General features: G+C 40.8%; 1 protein-coding gene and 1 long non-coding RNA gene across 3 annotated transcripts; one reads left to right on the forward strand and one right to left on the reverse strand.

Moving 5' to 3' along the window:
- The first annotated feature begins 912 nt into the window (after positions 1-912).
- Positions 913-22,021, forward strand: LOC117502123 (cortexin-2-like). Of its 2 annotated transcripts, none has more exons than XM_034161131.1 (2): positions 913-1,217; positions 21,179-22,021. In XM_034161131.1, the coding sequence occupies exon 2, from the start codon at positions 21,289-21,291 to the stop codon at positions 21,535-21,537; it is 249 nt and encodes an 82-aa protein (XP_034017022.1). In that variant the 5' UTR covers positions 913-1,217; positions 21,179-21,288; the 3' UTR covers positions 21,538-22,021. The 2 variants fall into 2 exon arrangements, with proteins under 2 accessions (XP_034017022.1, XP_034017023.1); XM_034161132.1 differs by lacking the exon at positions 913-1,217 and adding an exon at positions 20,170-20,181.
- Positions 14,752-22,843, reverse strand: LOC117502125. Its single transcript, XR_004558188.1, has 3 exons — positions 22,674-22,843; positions 21,269-21,277; positions 14,752-14,763 (listed from the first exon to the last, which is right to left on the reverse strand). It is a non-coding gene; the product is annotated as an uncharacterized LOC117502125 (long non-coding RNA).
- Positions 22,844-23,678: the final 835 nt, after the last annotated feature.

A 23,678-nucleotide genomic window follows, 5' to 3' on the forward strand; every position in this document is an offset into this window, starting at 1 on the left:
CGGATATTCCACTGTTAAAGGAGATTTTTTTAATGAAAGACGTGTGGACGGGTCCGCGTGTCAGGACGCAGCCGGCGCAGTGCGGCGGCACAGGAAAAACACCTCCATGTTGATAACCATTTGTAAAATCCAGGCGGCTTTTGATGGCTTTCAGTGGAGTGAGTATATGAGAAATTGTTTAACAGCTGGACATGTTCCAACTTGTCCTTCCAACGGAGGTGTTTTTCCTGTGGCGGAGCGTCGCGGCGGCTGCGAGCCGACGCTGCAATCCATCCGCACATCATGATCGATTGTATTAATCGATTGTATTGAATCAGATTTGATCATGATCGCTCATCCTGATTTGTATCAGTATTTTATTATTTTTCAATCAGGGATTTTTTTTTTTTTAATGGCAAGTGAACTGTGATTTTTGTGTTTTCAAAAATTGTTTATCCAGATTTTATCTCCACTTGTCAGACTCAGTGAAGGTGCACAAATCCAAAACATATGCATCAAACTGGATGGATCAAAATGGACTGGATTTATATAGCACTTTTCCATGTGCATTAGGTGCTCAAAGTGCTTTACAATAATATCTCACATTCACACAAACACACTCACACACCGATGTCAGGGTGCAAGGTGCTCACTACACAATGGGAGGAACTTGGGGATTAAAGAACTTGTCCAAGGGCTCTTAATGATTTTCCAGTCAGGCTGGGGTTTGAACTGAATATATCCTCTGGTCTCAAGCCCAACCCTTAACCACTGGATCATCACTTCCCCAAAACAACTGATTTTCAAAAATGTCAGATTAAAAACAAACAGCATGATTAAAGTTTGTCCACTCAAACCCTCCACACGTCACCATCACCTCCGCCTCTCAGTGAGCTCAGGTCCATTGCTATAGCAACGGGTTGCTATGGGCAACGAGACACACAGCAACAGCCAGCATCCTCCTCTGTTGTCGAAGGCATAGTGAGGCGCGGCGCTCGGAGAGGTGAGAGAAGAAGAAGAAGACGCCTTCTGCCCCGCCACAATAAAAGAACCCGACCAGACGCCGGCAGCCTGACTCTTCTTGCGACGCTTCATTCGTTCTGCTTCAGCCACAAGCGACAGGATGATGCCAACTTCTTCCAGCAAAGTGTTGCTTCAGTGCTTCACCGGGTTGAAGTGCAGCAGGCGGTGACCCCGCCACCGTCTGCTGCCACGACCACCACCGCCACCATCACAGGGTGAGTACCAACTTCTCTTCAGGCTTTGAGATTTGAGCCAATCAGGCTGGAATCATTGGTTCTGATTGGTACAAAGAGGTGAAAGTTGTTTACTTTTGTGATGGGCGTGATGTGCAGACAGCACCATCCTGTGCTTGCAGGGCCGTAACCGGCAAAATAACATACCGACCCCACCCTATGTTCAGCATGTATTTATGATGGTAATGAATATGTTTAAAAACTTTATCTTTAAACTATTACATTTATTTAAAAAACATTTCTTTTGAAATGTTAAGATTTGCTAGAAATTTTATTTTTATGAAAAATCCGCCAAATGAAACAATTCTTTTTATAATATTCATTTATGCATAATAATGACACAAAAGCCTGTAGTGGTCTAGTGGTTAAAGCAGTGGCCTTGAAACCTGAGGATCTTCTGCTCTAATCCCTGTCAGACTGGAAAATTACCTCGAGGTGTTGGGCGAGGTCCTTAATCTTAAAGTTGGTCCTGGTGTGCAGTTGAGCACCTTGCATGTTGGCACACTGACGTCACTGTGTGTGTGTGTGTGTGTGTGTGTGTGTGTGTGGTGAGGCATCATTGTAAGTTTAGACAGAAATACAAACCATTTTGGGTTTCATGTCCCAAATGTTTTGGAGAAATGGGTATTGGTAAAATGTCAAATTAGTGCCTCTTAATGCAAAACTACAGTTGTGATCTTGAATTGATCAGAGGTTTAATGTAGATTCTATTAATGTTTTAATGCAGAAATAAAAATAAATTTTGAAGCATATATGTAATTATGGCTATGGAATGAAAGCTTAAATTCCAAATAAACAAATTGTTTAAAAACATAATTATTTTGGATTTTTATTTAATTTGCTGTTTGCGTTCCTTACTACAGTACGAGTAATGATAAATTCTGGTTTTGGTATTGCTCAAAAAACAAAAAACAACAACATCTGATTGACACATCTCTCCTTCAATGAGACATCATCCTTGCATCTGATTGAGTGATGCTTCATTGATCCCAATTATTGAGCTGTAAACAAACAGCAGATTTCAGTTTCCACACTAACACACCTACACTAACACACAAATATTCACACACGCACTCACAAATACACACACTGATACACAGACACATACACACACAGTATCCTCCCAAACACACACACATGCTCAAATTACATGAGCACAAACACCCACACATCCTAACAGAGAACACGCACGCACACACACACACACACACACACACACACACACACACACACACACACACACACACACACACACACACACACACACACACACACACACACACACACACACACACACACACACACACACACACACACACACTGTATCAAGTGATGTTTGTCATCTGTTCAGTCATTTAGAATCAGTTGGTTTATCTGTGTGGTTGTCATTAACGGTGTGAGTGATGAACACTCCAACATGGAGACCAGCATGAGAAAAAAAAAAAAATCAATGAGTATATGAAACAAACAGAATTTATTGAGAACAAAGCAAAAGTAGAATAAAAGCCCTGCAATAGTGAGGACAGTGGAAATTATCGTAAATTTAAAAATATAACACAATGCTAAAATACCCTCGGCCGTTTGAGCATTATTGTCTTACGTACAATTTGTACATGTTGTATAAAGCCCCTCTATCAATAAATCAATGCAAAACAATATTTACGTTTTAACTGTGGCTGCAGGAGGCCTTGCATGTGCACATATATATGAGCTTTTGTCAAGAACGGAAGTTGTGCAAATCAAGGAATATTTGTTGATCACCCTCTGTGCATTTGCAGGTAATGACAGAAATTTTACTCCATAGAAAGTTAGCTTTGAGTTAGCAGAAGTTAGTGTGCATTCTAACATCCACGAATTGTCTTGTAAATCACTTCAGAGGTGTTATTGGGTTCCAAAAAGAGCGTTTTCAGTTTTAGAAATGTTTATTTCTCGCTAGCGTTTACATAATATATGAGAAAGGTGTTATTTCTAGTCAAAAATAAAGCAAAGTTAGCAACTAGTGAAACTGGGAAGTGATGCCATCACGCTAATGTCCGCAAAATGTTTTGTAAATCCTTCCAGACTTATGACGTTACATAAACAATGATTTCAGTTTTAGAAGTGTTTATTTCTCACTAGCTTCTACATAATATATGAGGAAGGTGTTACTTCTAGTCAAAAACAAAGCAAAGTTAGCAGCTAGTGAAACCATAATGCTATGTCCGCAAAATGTTTTGTAAATCCTTTCAGAATTGTTATGAGGTTACACAAACAATGATTTCAGTTTTAGAAGTGTTTATTTCTCACTAACTTTTACATAATATATGAGAAAGGTGCTATTTCTAGCCAAAAATGAAGCAAAGCTAGCAGCTAGCAGCACCAGGAAGTGAAGTCACCACACTGTCTGGGAGATCATAACATTAAATTAGGGACAGAATGTGACTTTTTAACCTGTTAAAATAGGTCAAGGTTAGTCATCTTTGAACCCGTCCAAGGTCCCAAGAATGTCCCCTGTCAATTTCAAGACCCTAGTCAAAATAGGACTGGACTTATGCTGAAGCACAGACAGACACACAGACGGAATGATGGATGGACAGGCGGAAGAAAAGTCTTTGCAATACCTGATGGCCATATTCCATGGCCTAGGGTCATAAGTCTAGCAAAGAGTTTGAGGGTAAAGACGATGTTTATTGAGGTACAAAAGTTTCTGATTTGACTGACTTGACAGTGTTAGCAATGGGTACAAGGAAAACTGTAGGCAAACAAATATTTTTATTTTTTCTTTCCTCTTAAAGTAAAAATGTCCTCACTTTAAAGATTAAAATGATTGGTCTGTTTTCCTTAATATTTATGTTTATTGAATGCACAATTCAGTGACTGCACAGTTATCATTAACAGTTTCGTGTTAATAAAGCACGTAAAACTTTAAGTATGACTAAATGCTTTTTCAAAATTAAATATACCACTCTTTGGGTGGTGGCAGTGGCCCAGCCGTGACGTCCTTTATTTTTATTTCTGAAAGGTGGCAACCCAAATCCGATCACTTACTACTCAAAACCGATTATTGAACACAAACATTCAGAAGGTCCTCGACTTTTGAGATCCAGAGACACCTGGGAAAATCTCATGAGGGTCAAAGGTCAGAGGTGTTGGGTGTTTTTTTATCAATTATATGAAAATGATAGGATTCCTATTAAACAGGTTATTGGAAGACACTCAGACAAAATGAAACAGAACATTTAGAATATTTTAACCAGCAAATCCTCAGTACCCCACCTCCTGAACACAGCTTATTTAAACTTGAACTCATGGCAAATATAAGATTTTATTCAGCTTATGTACTTATTGAAACATTGTATAAATAGTGGGAAATTTGCTGGTGTTAGCAAAAATGTATTTTAACTAATGTGTCCTCAGTATTGTCAAGTTAAACTCAAGTCACAAGGAACACTGATAGCATGGGTTTCACAGTAAAAGTATTTGCTGGGATGCTGGCATTAAACGTTTTATTGTGAAATGGTGCGAACAACTTGAACTATCTGATGTTGTTTAACTTTGCTACCAGTAACATCAGCGAGCCACGCCATTATTCGGTGTTTCAGCGTCTCCCATAATGCCCCTGGCGGCCGCCTGCGCTTCCCAGAATGCACCGCGGTGCCAGCAGAGTTCTGCTGTCTCACAGCGCATGTAAACAATGGCAAAGCAAGGATGTGGATGGCGTTAATTTAGCGAGTTCACGGGCGATTATGATGATTATACGCTCTCCCAAGTTGAGAGGGTTATCTAGAGGAGGTGTAGCACCTGTGATGGACTTCTGCTGTGCCCCAATGTTGTCTTATTGTCCGTACTACACAAGATGCATTTACACTGTGAGTGCTGAGCTCCTGACACCGGAACTCTGCTGAAACCGACCTCTCGCGTGAGTTAGGGACCGCCAGACGGCGCGAGATTCACAACTGCACTGTTAAACCGAAAACTCCATTTTAATAGAAAAACTAATTTAATTTAACTCAAACTTTGAAAAAGTTATAGTCACTCATTTCTATTAATTAAACTAACTCAAAAATGAATTGTTGTCATAACAACTCAGTTCCTTTGAGTGCACTTAAAGTTTTGGAGCATTTAAGTGTTGGTGATGTATTTCCAGGGCATTCCGTTCACTCATTTTAATTGAGTTTATGTAACGAAGGCCAGCAGGTGTCGCTGTGCATATGTACAGTAGTTAGTAAACCTCACTCCCAACAGCTCAAAAGGATTCTCTGGTCACAAGGCCTGAGCCCTGGCTTTTAGCCTTCTGATTAGACAGTCTGACTTTCATGCCAGAGATTGTGAGTTCGCATCCCGAGTGGAGCGAATGGGCGGAGTCATAACAATGCACAGTCAACAAGTAAACCAAAGAATGCATCAAAAAATTTAATCCAAAATGTAATGCAAATTTTTTAGGCAGACATTTATTTATAATTTTTTTAATTGAAAAACAAACTAGATTTACATAAGTTTAATTAACTATAAATTGTTAAATTACTAAAATTTAACAATTAAATTCTTGAAAATTATTTTATTTAAGTTGGCAAACTCAAATGGTTTAAGCCAATTGGTTTCCTCAAATGGTTTGAGTTCAACGAAGTCATTGAGTTTTACAGTGTGCGAAACACCGAATGGAAGTACGAATGCGACCATGTTAATTAAAATAAAGGTTTCAAAATAAGAGTTTTGAAAATTAATTCCCAAAATTTTCATAATAAAGGATGCACATCATCGTGCCATGTGTACGCCACATCCAAAAGCTGAAGTCAATCTGACAAATAGTCAAAGAGATATGCGAGCCACATACTTGCACTTACACAGACGCTTCTTGCTTTATAGATAAATTTGTTTTCACATTGAGAATGTTTAACTATCTGCTTTAAGAAGCTTTTTTCTGCCTGGGGGGTTGTGGTTCTACAGCTTGGTGGAAGCAGCAACACGTGGCACCAGAACATGACCCCACACCTGATGTAAGAATGCGAAAGAACACAGGTGTGCTGTTAAAGTGATAAAAGCTGCTGAGAGATGTCTGAGATGTCTTGGTTCCTTCAGGCTCCTTTCGGAATCGCTTTTCTTATTTTCTTTGTGTTTCGGGCGGATGGACTCACTCTCTGTGAAAACTGATGAGCAGGAAATTGATTGCATGAATAAACCACCATCATTGCTCTGCTGTCAAATTCTGTGGCGCTACATCATCTCCTAATTGAATTCTCTCTTGCATGCTGCATTTTGAGTGTGCAAATGCTCTCTTTCCCCACAACCAATAATCCAGTTTTATTCGTCGTTTTGTATCCTGCAGAATTACAGCTCATTTCTTCATAAAATGAAAAATTAGACATCAACTCTGACAGCATTAAAAAAATATATTGTGTTCAGAGAACAACATCTCTCAGCTACTTGATGTTGTAGAGACATGCACCTAATAAAGTGGCACTGAGGAAATCTTTTACCTGTCACTGAAATATAATTGGTTCTTGAAGGTGCAAGCTAATTGCTTATTTGACCTTTGAGACAACAGTCAAAATGTTCACAAATGTTATAAAATCCAAAAATATGTTTATTTCTGCTCTAATGTTGAGCATTTTAACATGGGTTTCTATGACAATGTGCCTCTAGCACATTCAAGGCACTGTAACTTTTCCTATTTCTGAGTAGGCGTCATTTTTGATGGGTTGAGTTGAAGGTTTGGTGTACATCACAAATGTCTACGTATCCTCACACACGGGCATTGACACCTTGCTAACCACAACAATAACTTGAGGATTGAGAACAATGTTAGAGTTACTTGCAGATGACACAATTAATCCTCACAAAGCCACTTGTGCAGCTCACAACGTGGCAGAACACCGCCTACAGGAAGTCATCTGATTTCACACCTTCAACAAACGTTGAGCAGTCTAAGGGTAATTAAATCAGATTATTTGAGGTGACATTCTTGCAGTCTAATTTTGTTTCCCTTCAAAGCTTTGTGGCTGTGACATATCGGCATCCTGTCTGCGGTGTTGAAGTCACACAGACTCACATGATCATCATCAATCCTGTGCTGTTCAGCTTCTGCTTTAATCCTCAGTGGGTTTAAAGCCGCCGGTGTCTGACTGGCGAGAAAGACAAAAACATTTCATATTCACGAACATAAAGTCTGGTCCTGCAAGTTTTACCTTAAAGTGGTTAAATTTAGCATTTTCAGTTTGGACCACAGTGATAAAAAAAAAAAAAAAAAAAACTCCTCCCTGCTGTCACTCAGATGCCTTTAACAAAACCCAAGACTTGTCTGTGTTTTAATAATTATTGAGTCAAATATAAGATCTGTCTTTGATGTGCACTGTGCTATGAAAGCTGTTCGGAAAATGCCAGACAGTGCCAAGGTTTTTGTCTGTGAACGATGGTGTCTGGCTGTCCACTTCATCTCAGAGAGCATCATGAAAGCAGGGATCAGTGGCAGTTCCATGCTGTACCTGGACCTGAGTAAAAGGATTGTGATGTCAGCAAGGGCAGACAAGAAGGCATTTGTGAGAGGAATCTGAGACAGTGTCTCCCCGTCTCTGGTCTAGTGACCTTCAGCCTTCTTCTAGAGGAAGCATCGCACCGCAGTAACGGGAAGTGATGGCTCAGTCCTGACAGATGACAGCTAATTTGGTATCTGGATAGTTTGAATAGTTACGCATGTTTGATCCTCCAGCCAGGATGGTGGACATCGCTGGTTCCAAGGTTCTGGTGGTTGATCCGCTAGTCAAGTGAGAATCGTTGAATCCTGTTGGTGAAAGTGAAGTTGGTGGACTTCACAACACTACCCAAAACCCAGGATGAGGCAAGTTCCAAACACTGTTGGAGCCAGAACTCATTTATACCATTAGGACTGAGGTGAAGTACTGACATTTATTTAAAGTGCAAGTTTAACATAAATAGTATTCAGTTGGGGCTGGTCCTCTCTCCTGGGCATTGGGGCACAAAGTGAATCCAGCCATCGAAGAAGGCAGGGGCTACCAACTAGTAGCAGTGGGGTGGATGAGGTACATGCAGATAAGTAGCAACTGAGGTGATGAGGGGAAGAGACAGAGGTGAAGCTGGAGAGATACAGGGTCCAGCAGGGGCAGTGGGTTGGAGGCAGCAAAGACTCAAATGCGACTGCAGGTAGAGAGACGTGAGTCAAGGCTGATGTCTTGAATGATTTGATAGATTCCTATTGTTGTGGTTAATCACTAAATTAACAAGAGTTGCTACCAATTAGTGAACAGTTGTTACCAGTTAGCAAATGAGAAAAGCTAAAGCCTGAGTTTTGCTGGCAGAACCTACGCCTAGGCTACAGTTCCGACAGTTGCCAATAGTCACTGGGAATGATGTCCTGCATTTTCTTGGGGATCTTGCAAATTCTCTGGATGTCTCAGAGAGCAGCCGGGTCAACGGAATGAAATAGGTGGTGAAAATCAGCACAGGCTGCAAAGAAGCACTGCTGATATCCAGGGTACTTCGTTGATGTAGCAGACGTAAGGCTAGCTGCTCGATGAAACTGCTCATTAACTCTTGGAGCCTCAAAGGTCATGTCTTTGAACTCCTTTATCAGACCAGTGCACAAACACATGTCCAAGTCAAGCCATTTACTCAAACGCAAACTCATGGAATGTTCCATCTTCACTTCATGAAATATTCATACCATTGAACTCATAAACATTCATTATTTGTATACTGTTAGAACTTAGAGTCATTTTTAAACCATTTGAGAAACAATTCTAAATTTGAATATGATACTAATATAAATGGTGATATTTTACCAGTATACTCATGGACCACTAGGCCACTCTAAAAGAATGGTCGGGAAACAACTGGTGGTAATGGTTCACCTCAATTGCGAACCAAGACTTTGAAACATTGCCCTTTGGATGAATCAGATGTTGGAGGCTTGGTCTGGGGCGGGTATGCTGGCCTTAGCTTTAGACGCCTTTACGGTGTCAAATCACACGCGTAATCATGTTCTCGCTGGGGAGGCCGAGATTTTGTTGTCAGTGTAAACAAGAGTTTGCGGGTGGTGGAGTGGACAAACAACAAGCAACTTGTTTGCAACATTGCATCGTTATGGAGGTGAGTTCAATCAAAATATGTTTTTAGGTGTTTAACTAAGATCATCGCAAGTCTTTAATGTGAGTTTTATAAAAAAAAAAAGCGTGTTGCTGTTAGGGTTGTGTGTCATGAACCGGTTCTTTTCAGCTACCCTTAAGAAATGATTCAATCCGTTGACATCAATAGCCTTTTTGCTTAATGATTCCCTTATCGGTTCTTCAGAGTGGCCGTTGCTTTTGGGGATGTTTGTCAGGAAAATGATCATTTCTCTACATTGATTACAGACCCTGCAGCGGGTCTGTATAATCAACTGTTTCTGCAGTGTGGCTTTGCTTTGAACCTTGAACCAATGAAGCAGTGCTTCGATCTGCTGCTTTGTTGGTTCTTTGTTTTATTTTGTGTTATCTTATTTTTCCCCCGCTAAAACCCTAAAGAGCATACGTCTGTGAGTAATATTTACCTTTTTTTATGTTAGCATTAAGCTGAGTCATTATCAAGCCTCCCTCCCCAGTGTGCAAAGGATTCTGGGATACTCTAAAACTGTGACTATGGCAGTGCTGTCATGTCAACTGTGACAAAAGTCTCTGAGTGGTATTTCAGTTACAAATTGTATGGGGGAAAAATTCCACCATCCTGCACTAAAAAGTAAATATCAATCTGACGGTGATGCTCAGCCTTTGCGAAAGTAGCATGTTTGTGGCTGTGATCCACTCTGAACAATGCTGACGGCCGCTGACAATTTGCCGACTCAGCAGAGTTAAACCACCTTCTTTCACTGTCTTTAATATGTCACTGCAGCCCAGCTTCAGTTTGTAAAGTTTTAGAATGCAGCTCATATGTCAGTGTCCGGCGCTGAGAGTTTTAATCCTCCCTCTCTGCTGTTTATCAGGGTTATTACTTACAGATTAGCGTGAAGCGGCTTTGAGCTGACTCAGCATTCCTCACTCGCACACTGCACTGCTCTATGTTCCTCTTTATCATACAAAAAAATAAATAAATCTAATCCCAGTGGCCCCGCGAGCCGCTGCCTCTGAAAATGTGTGAGAAACCAAAAAGTAGAACTAGATTGATGGAAGATTCCACTGTGACCTCTGAAGTGCTAATATGACGAGTCATCACAGCGTGAAAAACTCCATCCAATGTAGACACATCACAATAAAATCACAGTCAACCCAGAAAAGGTTGTAAGAAAAACTTGAAGCACTCAGAGAGCGCAAACCTCCGCCAAAGCCATAGGGTCAATGACACCAAAACGATCCCCCCAATGGCAAAGTGACCTATATGATGTCATTAACTAAATATCATAAACTAATGCACGTTTTCATATACAATTAATGTAATAATTAAAAATAAATGATGGAAGATAAAATTTCAATTTATTCCTGTATATTTACTAGAAAGTATAACAAGTACAATAATCAGTGAATTGAATAATACAGGTTCATACAAAATACAACCACACATATTCTGTATCCATACACAGGTGATTCTTAGACTACGGGCACTTATTATGTCCTTTGATCATATAGTATGAAAAACAGAAAAAAGGGGAAATTTCACGCTTTTATAGTTATCTTTACAATGAAAGTGTTTTAAGAAATTTGTTCTAGTAGTCTATGATGACTTTTTCACCTTTTTTTCAGCATCATTATATGCAAATATTGCCGTTTTGTGCTTGTCCCACACCCAGACTTTTGATCTTCAATGATAAAAATGAATGGTAAAAAACGTTTTTTTCTAATGTTTTAAAATATCTCTGAATAAAATATCAGTAAAATAATCAAAACATAATTGGGGTATTCAATGTCATACAACTGTTGTGATTTTTTTTTAAACAAAATGTAGTTGTCCCACACTATTGCCGTAATTTCCACCACAACACTGTAATGTCCCTTTAAACAGTTTGTATGAAAGATTGTTTGGGTAGTTTCTATGGAGATAAACAGTGACATCAGAGCACATGTATATAGCGCCAAATCACAACAAACAGTTGCCCCAAGGCGCTTTATATTGTAAGGCAATGGTGTGGTGGAAATTACATTTACAAGGCCAATAGTGCCCGTAGTTAAAGAATCACCCACACACATTAAGTGTTATGACAAATGCTGAGTACAGTAAATACATAAAATATATGAAAAATAAAAATTCCTGGCTCCAGATTCTCTTCCGGATCATCACCAAAATTTAATCACCTCTAAGTTAGACCAAAATACACCTCTGGTAAAAATTTCACTGAAATCTATTGAGAACTTTTTGAGTAATCCTGCTAACAAAAAAACAACCAACCAACCAACCAACCAACCAACCAACCAACCAACCAACCAACCAACCAACCAACCAACCAACCAACCAACCAACCAACCAACCAACAAACAAATGGACGTGACCGAAAACATGACCTCCTTGGCGGAGGTAATAAGAAAGGAAAAAGTAAAGTGGAAAATAATTTTCCACACACATTTATTCAAAACACACAGCAAACTATAATAAACTAGTAACACATCACTCCTACAAACAATCTTTGGTGTGTCACGTGAGGTGAATCTGCCCTACAATTAGATTTTAGAAAACCATGTGACAGTGAACCAATAGATGGAGGACAGTGGCTTGAAAGTCCACAGAGTTAAAGTGGATATGACCCTTAAAGACAACATAGTCTTATTACATGTAACAAAGGTTATATAATTCGGTCAACCTAAGCGATTTGGGACACATTTGAAAGTCCCGCCACTGAAAAATCTGCACACCCCGTGACCAGCTTTCCGCTAAGCACCAAACCTGAAATACGTCACTGCCATTGGTTTGCGTGCCTGGCGGCCGTTGTTTACACTTTTTTTTAGCGGCAGAAACACAGCTCTCAGGGACTTGTTTGTAGATATGCCTGACTGGTGTGTCACAGCATATTGCACAAACACAAGGGCAAAAGGTTTTAGCCTTTTCAAGTCCAGGTGTTGTGTGATGCACGAAATGTCAGGCTGCAGCTCCTTCCGCTCGTACACCTGCATTTGCTCCCGACAGCAGACACTTTCCTCTACCATCTCCATGTTCTCGCACCACTCACAGGAACACCTAAAATGTCAACTCCAAATAATATGTTCACAATAATCGTGAAATGGTCAAGGAACTTGTAAAAAAGTGCAGTACGTAGTAAACATGGTGGCGCCATGTTCACTGTTGTTTTCGGCGATCTTTTTTGAAAATTTCGCTGTTTATTTCCTAAAAGTAATGTAACTAAACACGGATGAATGCAATGCCAGACACTCAAAAACGGCAAAAACCCGAAAGTAATGATGGTGGTCCGCAAGTAGTAGCTACATTATCGCGGCTCCAGAAAAATAACAAAGGCAGTAAACAGACGCTAGAATCAAAAATGCTATAATTATAGGGTTATAAACAGCACCAACAAAAATCAAAGCCTCCTTTACCGTTCCGTATTCTGCAGCCTTTCAAAATCCATCGGAATTGGCACGTCTCTTGCCTCTGCTTCGGCTCTGCCATAAGCACGGTCGGCATTATTTTCACTGTCAGAATGCTCCTGGTTTGAATGTCCGGCCGAAAGATACGGCTCAAATCTGTAGGGTCTAATCACTGCTGTGACATCCTCAGGATCCGAGTCAGTCTCAATTTCCTCACAGAAACAATACACACTTGAAGAGGAGTCAGAAAATTTCTTGATCTCATCACTGTCCACGTTGAATTCCATCTGTTCCTGTTGTCAATCGAACAGACAAAGACGGGACTCTACACGCTGTGACGTCACGGCATCGCGTGACCGCTGATGGAACGCTGCCATTGTGCTTTCCAAGAAACACATTTTTGAGAAGCTGTACAAACTTTATTTCTCAGTGATAACTTTCAACTTACTATACTGTATGTATATTTTTGATATTTATATCAGTTTTACCAAATTTTTTAGGTGTCATATCCACTTTAACTTTTCAGCAACTACGTTTCTATCTCATATCATATATATATATATATATATATATATATATAATTTAGTAAAGCTTAGATCTTCAGCAAATGTATTTATAAAGAGAAACTGCATGAACTACACAAGTTTTTTTTATTTTTTTTATTTTCTAATAAGTTTATTCAGTGAGGAGAAACAAATGCTAAATTATTGTTGTGTCATAACTTAATTTTTGTTCAGCCATTGTGACCCGTCTTCATGAAGTTAGATGCAAAAATGTTGAAATTGGTCCTATCCTGCAATGATAAAGAATCCTTAAAAAAAAATTACTGGATCTGGATCGTGTTCCGGATCATTTCCAAAAATTAATGACTTCTAAGTTAGGCCAATATACACCCCTGGTAAAAATTTCATTTAAATCCATTGAGGATTTTTTGAGTAATCCTGCTAACAAACCATCCAACCAACAAACAAACAAACGGAAGAAACCGAAAACATAACCTCCTTGGCAGAGGTAACAACAAAATAAGTAAAAAGAGAAGTCAGATGCAGGAACCATGAGTGAGAAGACTAAAAAAACAAAACAAAATACTGATTTAAAAAATTATCAGTCTTCATAACGCAATGTGTGGAGAACAATAAAACACTTTTTAGCATATCAATGAAGATTCTCATCTAGCTGAAGGTTTTTAGAAACCAAGTCCAAAGACGTTACTGGAGTTCTTTTTTTTTTCCCCACTGCTTTACAGTGAGGACCCACATTCAGCAGTCACAAACACACACACATGCATGCACACTTCCATGCTGTGTGTTCTGCTCAACCCAATCTCATGACATTTCATAATGGCATCATAAAGTTAAATAAAGCTAATGGTTTGTGATACCATCACAAAAAGCACCACATTTTTGTGACGGCCCCACAAACTCATTTCACTATGGTATCACAAAATGTGGGGTGACGCGGGGGGGCGGGGGGTGTCTGTGGGGTTTATGCTTAGGGTTAAGGGTAGTGTTAGGAATAGCAAAATAAAATGAAGAACTCACGTCAGGAAAATGTTACTCATTTCGTGACGGAAGCACGAAAAAAGAATGAGACTAGGCTAGCTCAGCTTCACCACAATGTGACGGTTTTGGTTCAGCCTATTCTGCAAGCGCACACACTATTTTTACACATCAGAAGTTATTCTTCATGCCATCATCACTATGGTAACCTGTGTACACTCAAATGCAACAATATGACTCGATGACTATGGTCACATTAGCTAGCAAGCAATGGGCAGCAAGCAGCAGAAAGCGGCAGAGTCAACGTGATGACAGCTAGGCAGGGCTAAAATAGACCAGAAGTTTATGTTATGCAAATGCTGAGTGACGCGACATGGTGACTGCCGATTCAAATGAATAGGAAGCGTGAAGTTGCAAGGTTGTTCACTCAAACAATGTCATCCAAGATAGCTGAAAATGCTCCAAAATAGCTGTGTTGCTCTATAAATCTAAATGTTTCTCTTATATTTTGTAAATGTTACTGAGAATTAAACACTTCTGAATATAAAAATGCTGTTTTTGTAACCAGATAACATCTCCGAAGTGATTTACAAGACATATTATGATGTTAGCATGCAAGCTGCAGAGACGCCCATTAAGCAACGTAGCCATCTGCTTGTCACCGTCATTTGTAGCTAATGTGCCTGTAGGCTAAATAAGGAGACAGGGCAGAGAACCCAGGTGGACCTCACTGCATAGTATTTGGCTAAATGTTACAAGAACCTGTTTTAAGGAACTCAGCGTTCATCCATTGTACTTGTTGGTGGTGTCTGGCTTCTCTTGCTTGCCTCTACTGGTGGTTGGCTCTCACTGCGGTATTGTATCACTTCCTGTTCCGGAGCACAGCGGTGTTTTTCTGTATCTGTTAGCTGTTTAATCTGCGCAGTTAGATTGATCTAGTTATCTAGATTACGATTTGTTTCCCAGTGTAATCTTTACGTGCCTTAACTAAAGCACTCCTTCTGCTGAATCACCTCTAAATTATTTACACATTATTCACTTTGCGTGTTTTTAGGAATCCGCTAGCTTAGCGCAGCTACTAGCTCTTAGCCAATTTAGCATGGCGGCTTCTCCTGTCTCTCCCGCACTTTTCTGCTCTGGGTGTGAAATGTTTAGTTATTCCTCGGCCTCCTTTAGCAGTAATGGTACTTGTAATAAGTGTAGCTTATTCGTAGCTTTGGAGGCCAGGCTGGGCGAATTGGAGACTCGGCTCCACACCGTGGAAAATTCTACAGCTAGCCAGGCCCCTGTAGTCGGTGCGGACCAAGGTAGCTTAGCCGCCGTTAGTTCCCCCCTGGCAGATCCCGAGCAGCCGGGAAAGCAGGCCGACTGGGTGACTGTGAGGAGGAAGCGTAGCCCTAAACAGAAGCCCCGTGTACACCGCCAACCCATTCACATCTCTAACCGTTTTTCCCCACTCGACGACACACCCGCCGAGGATCAAACTCTGGTTATTGGCGACTCTGTTTTGAGAAATGTGAAGTTAGCGACACCAGCAACCATAGTCAATTGTCTTCCGGGGGCCAGCGCAGGCGACATTGAAGGAAATTTGAAACTGCTGGCTAAGGCTAAGCGTAAATTTGGTAAGATTGTAATTCACGTCGGCAGTAATGACACCCGGTTACGCCAATCGGAGGTCACTAAAATTAACATTAAATCGGTGTGTAACTTTGCAAAAACAATGTCGGACTCTGTAGTTTTCTCTGGGCCCCTCCCCAATCGGACCGGGAGTGACATGTTTAGCCGCATGTTCTCCTTGAATTGCTGGCTGTCTGAGTGGTGTCCAAAAAATGAGGTGGGCTTCATAGATAATTGGCGAAGCTTCTGGGGAAAACCTGGTCTTGTTAGGAGAGACGGCATCCATCCCACTTTGGATGGAGCAGCTCTCATTTCTAGAAATCTGGCCAATTTTCTTAAATCCTCCAAACCGTGACTATCCAGGGTTGGGACCAAGAAGCAGAGTTGTAGTCTTACACATCTCTCTGCAGCTTCTCTCCCCCTGCCATCCCCTCATTACCCCATCCCCGTAGAGACGGTGCCTGCTCCCAGACCACCAATAACCAGCAAAAATCTATTTAAGCATAAAAATTCAAAAAGAAAAAATAATATAGCACCTTCAACTGCACCACAGACTAAAACAGTTAAATGTGGTCTGTTAAACATTAGGTCTCTCTCTTCTAAGTCCCTGTTAGTAAATGATATAATAATTGATCAACATATTGATTTATTCTGCCTTACAGAAACCTGGTTACAGCAGGATGAATATGTTAGTTTAAATGAGTCAACACCCCCGAGTCACACTAACTGTCAGAATGCTCGTAGCACGGGCCGGGGCGGAGGATTAGCAGCAATCTTCCATTCCAGCTTATTAATTAATCAAAAACCCAGACAGAGCTTTAATTCATTTGAAAGCTTGTCTCTTAGTCTTGTCCATCCAAATTGGAAGTCCCAAAAAACAGTTTTATTTGTTATTATCTATCGTCCACCTGGTCGTTACTGTGAGTTTCTCTATGAATTTTCAGACCTTTTGTCTGACTTAGTGCTTAGCTCAGATAAGATAATTATAGTGGGCGATTTTAACATCCACACAGATGCTGAGAATGACAGCCTCAACACTGCATTTAATCTATTATTAGACTCTATTGGCTTTGCTCAAAAAGTAAATGAGTCCACCCACCACTTTAACCATATCTTAGATCTTGTTCTGACTTATGGTATGGAAATAGAAGACTTAAAAGTATTCCCTAAAAACTCCCTTCTGTCTGATCATTTCTTAATAACATTTACATTTACTCTGATGGACTACCCAGCAGTGGGGAATAAGTTTCATTACACTAGAAGTCTTTCAGAAAGCGCTGTAACTAGGTTTAAGGATATGATTCCTTCTTTATGTTTTCTAATGCCATATACCAACACAGTGCAGAGTAGCTACCTAAACTCTGTAAGGGAGATAGAGTATCTCGTCAGTAGTTTTACATCCTCATTGAAGACAACTTTGGATGCTGTAGCTCCTCTGAAAAAGAGAGCTTTAAATCAGAAGTGTCTGACTCCGTGGTATAACTCACAAACTCGTAGCTTAAAGCAGATAACCCGTAAGTTGGAAAGGAAATGGCGTCTCACTAATTTAGAAGATCTTCACTTAGCCTGGAAAAAGAGTCTGTTGCTCTATAAAAAAGCCCTCCGTAAAGCTAGGACATCTTTCTACTCATCACTAATTGAAGAAAATAAGAACAACCCCAGGTTTCTTTTCAGCACTGTAGCCAGGCTGACAAAGAGTCAGAGCTCTATTGAGCTGAGTATTCCATTAACTTTAACTAGTAATGACTTCATGACTTTCTTTGCTAACAAAATTGTAACTATTAGAGAAAAAATTACTCATAACCATCCCAAAGACGTATCGTTATCTTTGGCTGCTTTCAGTGATGCCGGTATTTGGTTAGACTCTTTCTCTCCGATCGTTCTGTCTGAGTTATTTTCATTAGTTACTTCATCCAAACCATCAACATGTTTATTAGACCCCATTCCTACCAGGCTGCTCAAGGAAGCCCTACCATTATTTAATGCTTCGATCTTAAATATGATCAATCTATCTTTGTTAGTTGGCTATGTACCACAGGCTTTTAAGGTGGCAGTAATGAAACCATTACTTAAAAAGCCATCACTTGACCCAGCTATCTTAGCTAATTATAGGCCAATCTCCAACCTTCCTTTTCTCTCAAAAATTCTTGAAAGGGTAGTTGTAAAACAGCTAACTGATCATCTGCAGAGGAATGGTCTATTTGAAGAGTTTCAGTCAGGTTTTAGAATTCATCATAGTACAGAAACAGCATTAGTGAAGGTTACAAATGATCTTCTTATGGCCTCGGACAGTGGACTCATCTCTGTGCTTGTTCTGTTAGACCTCAGTGCTGCTTTTGATACTGTTGACCATAAAATTTTATTACAGAGATTAGAGCATGCCATAGGTATTAAAGGCACTGCGCTGCGGTGGTTTGAATCATATTTGTCTAATAGATTACAATTTGTTCATGTAAATGGGGAATCTTCTTCACAGACTAAAGTTAATTATGGAGTTCCACAAGGTTCTGTGCTAGGACCAATTTTATTCACTTTATACATGCTTCCCTTAGGCAGTATTATTAGATGGTATTGCTTAAATTTTCATTGTTACGCAGATGATACCCAGCTTTATCTATCCATGAAGCCAGAGGACACACACCAATTAGCTAAACTGCAGGATTGTCTTACAGACATAAAGACATGGATGACCTCTAATTCCCTGCTTTTAAACTCAGATAAAACTGAAGTTATTGTACTTGGCCCCACAAATCTTAGAAACATGGTGTCTAACCAGATCCTTACTCTGGATGGCATTACCCTGACCTCTAGTAATACTGTGAGAAATCTTGGAGTCATTTTTGATCAGGATATGTCATTAAAAGCGCATATTAAACAAATATGTAGGACTGCTTTTTTGCATTTACGCAATATCTCTAAAATCAGAAAGGTCTTGTCTCAGAGTGATGCTGAAAAACTAATTCATGCATTTATTTCCTCTAGGCTGGACTATTGTAATTCATTATTATCAGGTTGTCCTAAAAGTTCCCTAAAAAGCCTTCAGTTAATTCAAAATGCTGCAGCTAGAGTACTGACGGGGACTAGAAGGAGAGAGCATATCTCACCCATATTGGCCTCTCTTCATTGGCTTCCTGTTAATTCTAGAATATAATTTAAAATTCTTCTTCTTACTTATAAGGTTTTGAATAATCAGGTCCCATCTTATCTTAGGGACCTCGTAGTACCATATCACCCCAATAGAGCGCTTCGCTCTCAGACTGCAGGCTTACTTGTAGTTCCTAGGGTTTGTAAGAGTAGAATGGGAGGCAGAGCCTTCAGCTTTCAGGCTCCTCTCCTGTGGAACCAGCTCCCAATTCAGATCAGGGAGACAGACACCCTCTCTACTTTTAAGATTAGGCTTAAAACTTTCCTTTTTGCTAAAGCTTATAGTTAGGGCTGGATCAGGTGACCCTGAACCATCCCTTAGTTATGCTGCTATAGACGTAGACTGCTGGGGGGTTCCCATGATGCACTGTTTCTTTCTCTTTTTGCTCTGTATGCACCACTCTGCATTTAATCATTAGTGATCGATCTCTGCTCCCCTCCACAGCATGTCTTTTTCCTGGTTCTCTCCCTCAGCCCCAACCAGCCCCAGCAGAGGACTGCCCCTCCCTGGGCCTGGTTCTGCTGGAGGTTTCTTCCTGTTAAGGGGGAGTTTTTCCTTCCCACTGTAGCCAAGTGCTTGCTCACAGGGGGTCGTTTTGACCGTTGGGGTTTTACATAATTATTGTATGGCCTTGCCTTACAATATAGAGCGCCTTGGGGCAACTGTTTGTTGTGATTTGGCGCTATATAAAATAATTGATTGATTGATTGATTGATTGACTTGTTACTGTTTGTGTCATCTTGCAAACAGACTGGTAAATTCAGAATGGGATGCACTGATAATGCCCCAATGTGATGCTCAGCAAGGATACGTGCTCAGCACGTGACACCAGGTTGGGGATTAAAAACTGTTTTCCATGGCACTGATTGGGGAATTGTACATCTAATTTTAAGTTCACCACATCCTCAGAAACCAAAGTTCAAACCATCCAGGGTGGGTGTGGCTCCACTGATTACCAATCAGAGCCAGTCACAAAGCTTACATTAACCCTCTGGGGCCGACGCCATCATATACGATGGCTAAGATGAAGCTTTACTAAATTATAAATAACTTTTTAATGATATGAGATAGAAACTTACTTTTTTTGCTGAAAAGTTAACTCCGCACACTTTCGAGCCAGCCATTGGCCATCTTTGTACTCCTCATAGGAGCTATGTGATGATGTGCACAATGTGAGTGTCCAATTGGAATTGGTTCACCGTCACATGGTTTTCCAAAATCCAATCGTAGGGCAGATTTACCTCACGTGAAAAGCCAAAGATCATTTTCAGGAGTGATATGTTACTAGTTAGCCCGTTTGAATCGCCCCCTGGGTGCTCCAATGAGTACATACTCCAATGCGCCCTGCGCCATTATGCACAGCGATCAGTTAAAGCAGATGGAGCAGACGGAGAACCTCTGATAACAATCTCACATGCTCAAACAAAGAGTGCAACTATCAGGATTGCTCCACTAGGTTGCATGCGAATGTCACTGGATAACTCTGTTGCTTTCTCGGCATAAAGCACTGTTTACCATATCAATGGAGGGAGGGGGAGGGTCGCTCCTCAGATTGTAAGGAGCCAAAGTGGGCCAAAGTGTGAATGAAAGCTGCTTTAGGAGCAGCACAGAACACCCCAAAACACAGTAGGAGTAGAAGTTTGTGATGTAACCTTTGTGTAATAGCAGACAGAAATTGCTTTGAGATGAAGACAATACAAAATGCATAGACCATTTTGTATATATTGTTCAAAATGTGCATTTGTGTCTATTGTTTGAACCTTTTTGTTGCACGGCCTTTCACACAAGACCTCAAATTACCTTTATAAAGTGTCAAAACAGTTGTTTATTATAGTTTGCTGTGTGTTTTAAATACATGTGTGTGTGTGTGTCCCGCTTTACTTTTTCATTTCTTATTTCTGATTGTAAACCTTTATTCCACTTATAAAACACAACAAAAGCATATATATTATGAAAGCACAGGATGTTCTGAAAAAAAAGAGACATAAAACTTGATTGTGGGATGCAGGGAGAGCTGTTAACAGCAATAATAAAACATTTATGCCAGGCAAGCGAACTGTCCAAAAAATGCCCTCGGACCCCAGAGGGTTAATTAATATTTTGTTTAACGAGTTAGTGACCACACAGGGAACAAACAATCTTACGTGCTAAACTTGTCATGCATCATTTAAAAAAAAATGTTTAACTTTGTGGTTTTCTCAGCAGGTTCCGCCGACTATCTGCTGTAAACATGATGGTTTCTTCATCGCTTCCTGGACAGTTTCCCATCACATAAAAAGGAACCTTTAAATCAACCAATCATACCTAATCACAGGATGGCGGATGACCTGTACAGCAGCACCTTCTCTGACTCGGACTTCTCCTCCTCCTCATCCTCTGTATCCGCCTCCTTCTTCACCCTGGAGCAAAGAGCCGCCTTCATCTTTGTCCTCATTCTCTTCATCTTCCTCGGCCTGCTGATCGTCCGCTGTTTCCGCATCCTCCTAGACCCGTACAGGAGCATGCCGTCCTCCACGTGGACAGACTACATGGAAAAGGACACCTTCGAGTATCGGATTTCCTGACAGGCAGCGTGAGAGGCAGCATCCCTAACCGACTAGACTAATCTGAGGTAGCGGCCGCACCGAGCAAGCAAGAACACTTGCGTACATTCACGTTGGTGTTGCACAGTAAAACATCCACAAAAAGCACAAATGAAGAAAGGACAGTTCTTTAGTTTTCAGCCTCTTTGACAAGCCACCAAAGATCGTTTCATCGCTAATTACATTCAACTGGTCAGGCAATCAATTCTGTTGACCTACTTGACAGCAAATGGCCAAACCTAAACAGAAGGATGCTCTCAAATCCAGAAATATTCAGGCTACTGAAATTTATTTTTCCAGCCACATAACCAAAATGTTCTTGTAGTGGTGGTGGAGAGGTCAGCGGGACTCATCGATTGTAGCAAAGTGTTACACAACAGCACAAGAAGGATCAACAAAAACCTACATACTTTCACATCTTATGCTGCTGAAACAAAGCAAGGAGGTGTCACTACAAAAACAATAAATAATCATAATACAATAATGAAATAATTCATTTTAAAAAGCAAGAGAAGAAAGGAAATGAGATTCCTCTGTCAGGTAACTGGACTGACACTTTTGGACAGGGTGAGAAGCTCGTCTATCTGGGAATGATTCAGAGTAGAGCCGCTGCTTCTTGAAAGGAGCCAGTTGAGATGGCTAGGGCATCTGGAGAGGATGCCCCCTACTCATCTCCCTGGAGAGGTCTTCTAGGCACATCCAACAGGGAGTAGGCCTGAGTGAAGACCCAGGACATGTTGGAGGGATTATATTTCCCATCTGGTTTGGCAAGACCTTGGGATCCCCAGGGAAGAGTTATTGGCAGAGGTGGGACGAAGCCACCATCAAGTCACTCTCAAGTCATGAATCAGCAAGTCCCAAGTCAAGTCTCAAGTCATAATGACCAGCAATTGTTTGCAAGCTGACTTGCAGATTGATGACTTGAGAATGACTTGAGAGTGACTTTGTCCCACCTCTGGTTACTGGACTTGGCTGAAGATAAGGAAGAGAACGGTGTCAGAAAGCCTGTCAGAACACATAAGAACACTGACAACAAGGTTCTCATCTTTGTGATCCCTTTATTTGTCTCACATAAAATTCGGCATAATCCTGGAAAATAAAAATGCGCCTGGTTTCACTGGATGAGGCTTCCTGCGGTGTTTTACTGGAGCAACAAACGTTGAATAACTTGATGAACGTGTTTTCAGCGCGATCGCTGCCTCAGAGCGCCTGACAGCAGAAATCTGGGAGGAAAACAAGCAGACTTTTAAAAAATTAGCTCTTGTAGTTCCTGTTAGTGCTGAGGCTATTTGTCAACAAGACCACCAGCAAGCAGTGATTTGAAAGTCTGTTGAGTCACAGGACGATTCTGGGCTCAGATCTCAGAGCTGCAGGAATCCCAGCTGTCAGGCGGCAACGTTAGGGCTGCCGTCTCTCACGAGGCAAACAGCTTTATTTTCTCTTTAACTTTTTGTTCTCCTTTTGTAAACGTGGACTTTGAGATCAGACGATGAGGCGAAGCATAACGCTCGCACAGAAAATGTGTAACGCTCATGCTGAAGCACAGACGTGATGCAGAAACCAGACTCAGTCCATTTTCCACCGAGTTCACTATCCTGGTTGCCGGCCGTTGCTAAGTAACTGGCGGTGTCAGCGCCATCTGATGTCTGGAATGTCACGTGGCTCACCACCATGGCATTTGGTACAAAGAAAGCCGTGTGCACCCAACTCGCCTCAGCTCTGATGAAGAGGCAAAATCAGGAACAAGAACCAACCGCACGCTGGATGTGGGACTGTTTTTAAGAACAGGGAGCCTCCGGCAGACGTTCTGTTCAGACTGGAGAGGTTTGATCAAAGTTTCACACTCTGAGTTCTGCTCCAAATATTTATTGGAGTAAACATTTGCATTTCACCAATAACATACTCATGGTTCCAGATTCCAAACATTGAATATTAGTGGCAACCAGTTTCCAAAGAACCTGAAAGATGGTGTTAAAATTTGAGCTCCACCATCTGCACAAAAGGTTCCAACTGCTATCTTTAAAAAATCACATAACCATGTTTACTGATGCTATGTTGAATTAGTGTATTTTAGAGGTGGGTGATACCGGGAATTTTGGTATTGATCCGATACCAAGTAAATA

The sequence above is a fragment of the Thalassophryne amazonica genome, chromosome 20, assembly GCF_902500255.1.
Source record: "Thalassophryne amazonica chromosome 20, fThaAma1.1, whole genome shotgun sequence".
In the NCBI taxonomy this organism is placed as follows: Eukaryota; Metazoa; Chordata; class Actinopteri; order Batrachoidiformes; family Batrachoididae; genus Thalassophryne; species Thalassophryne amazonica.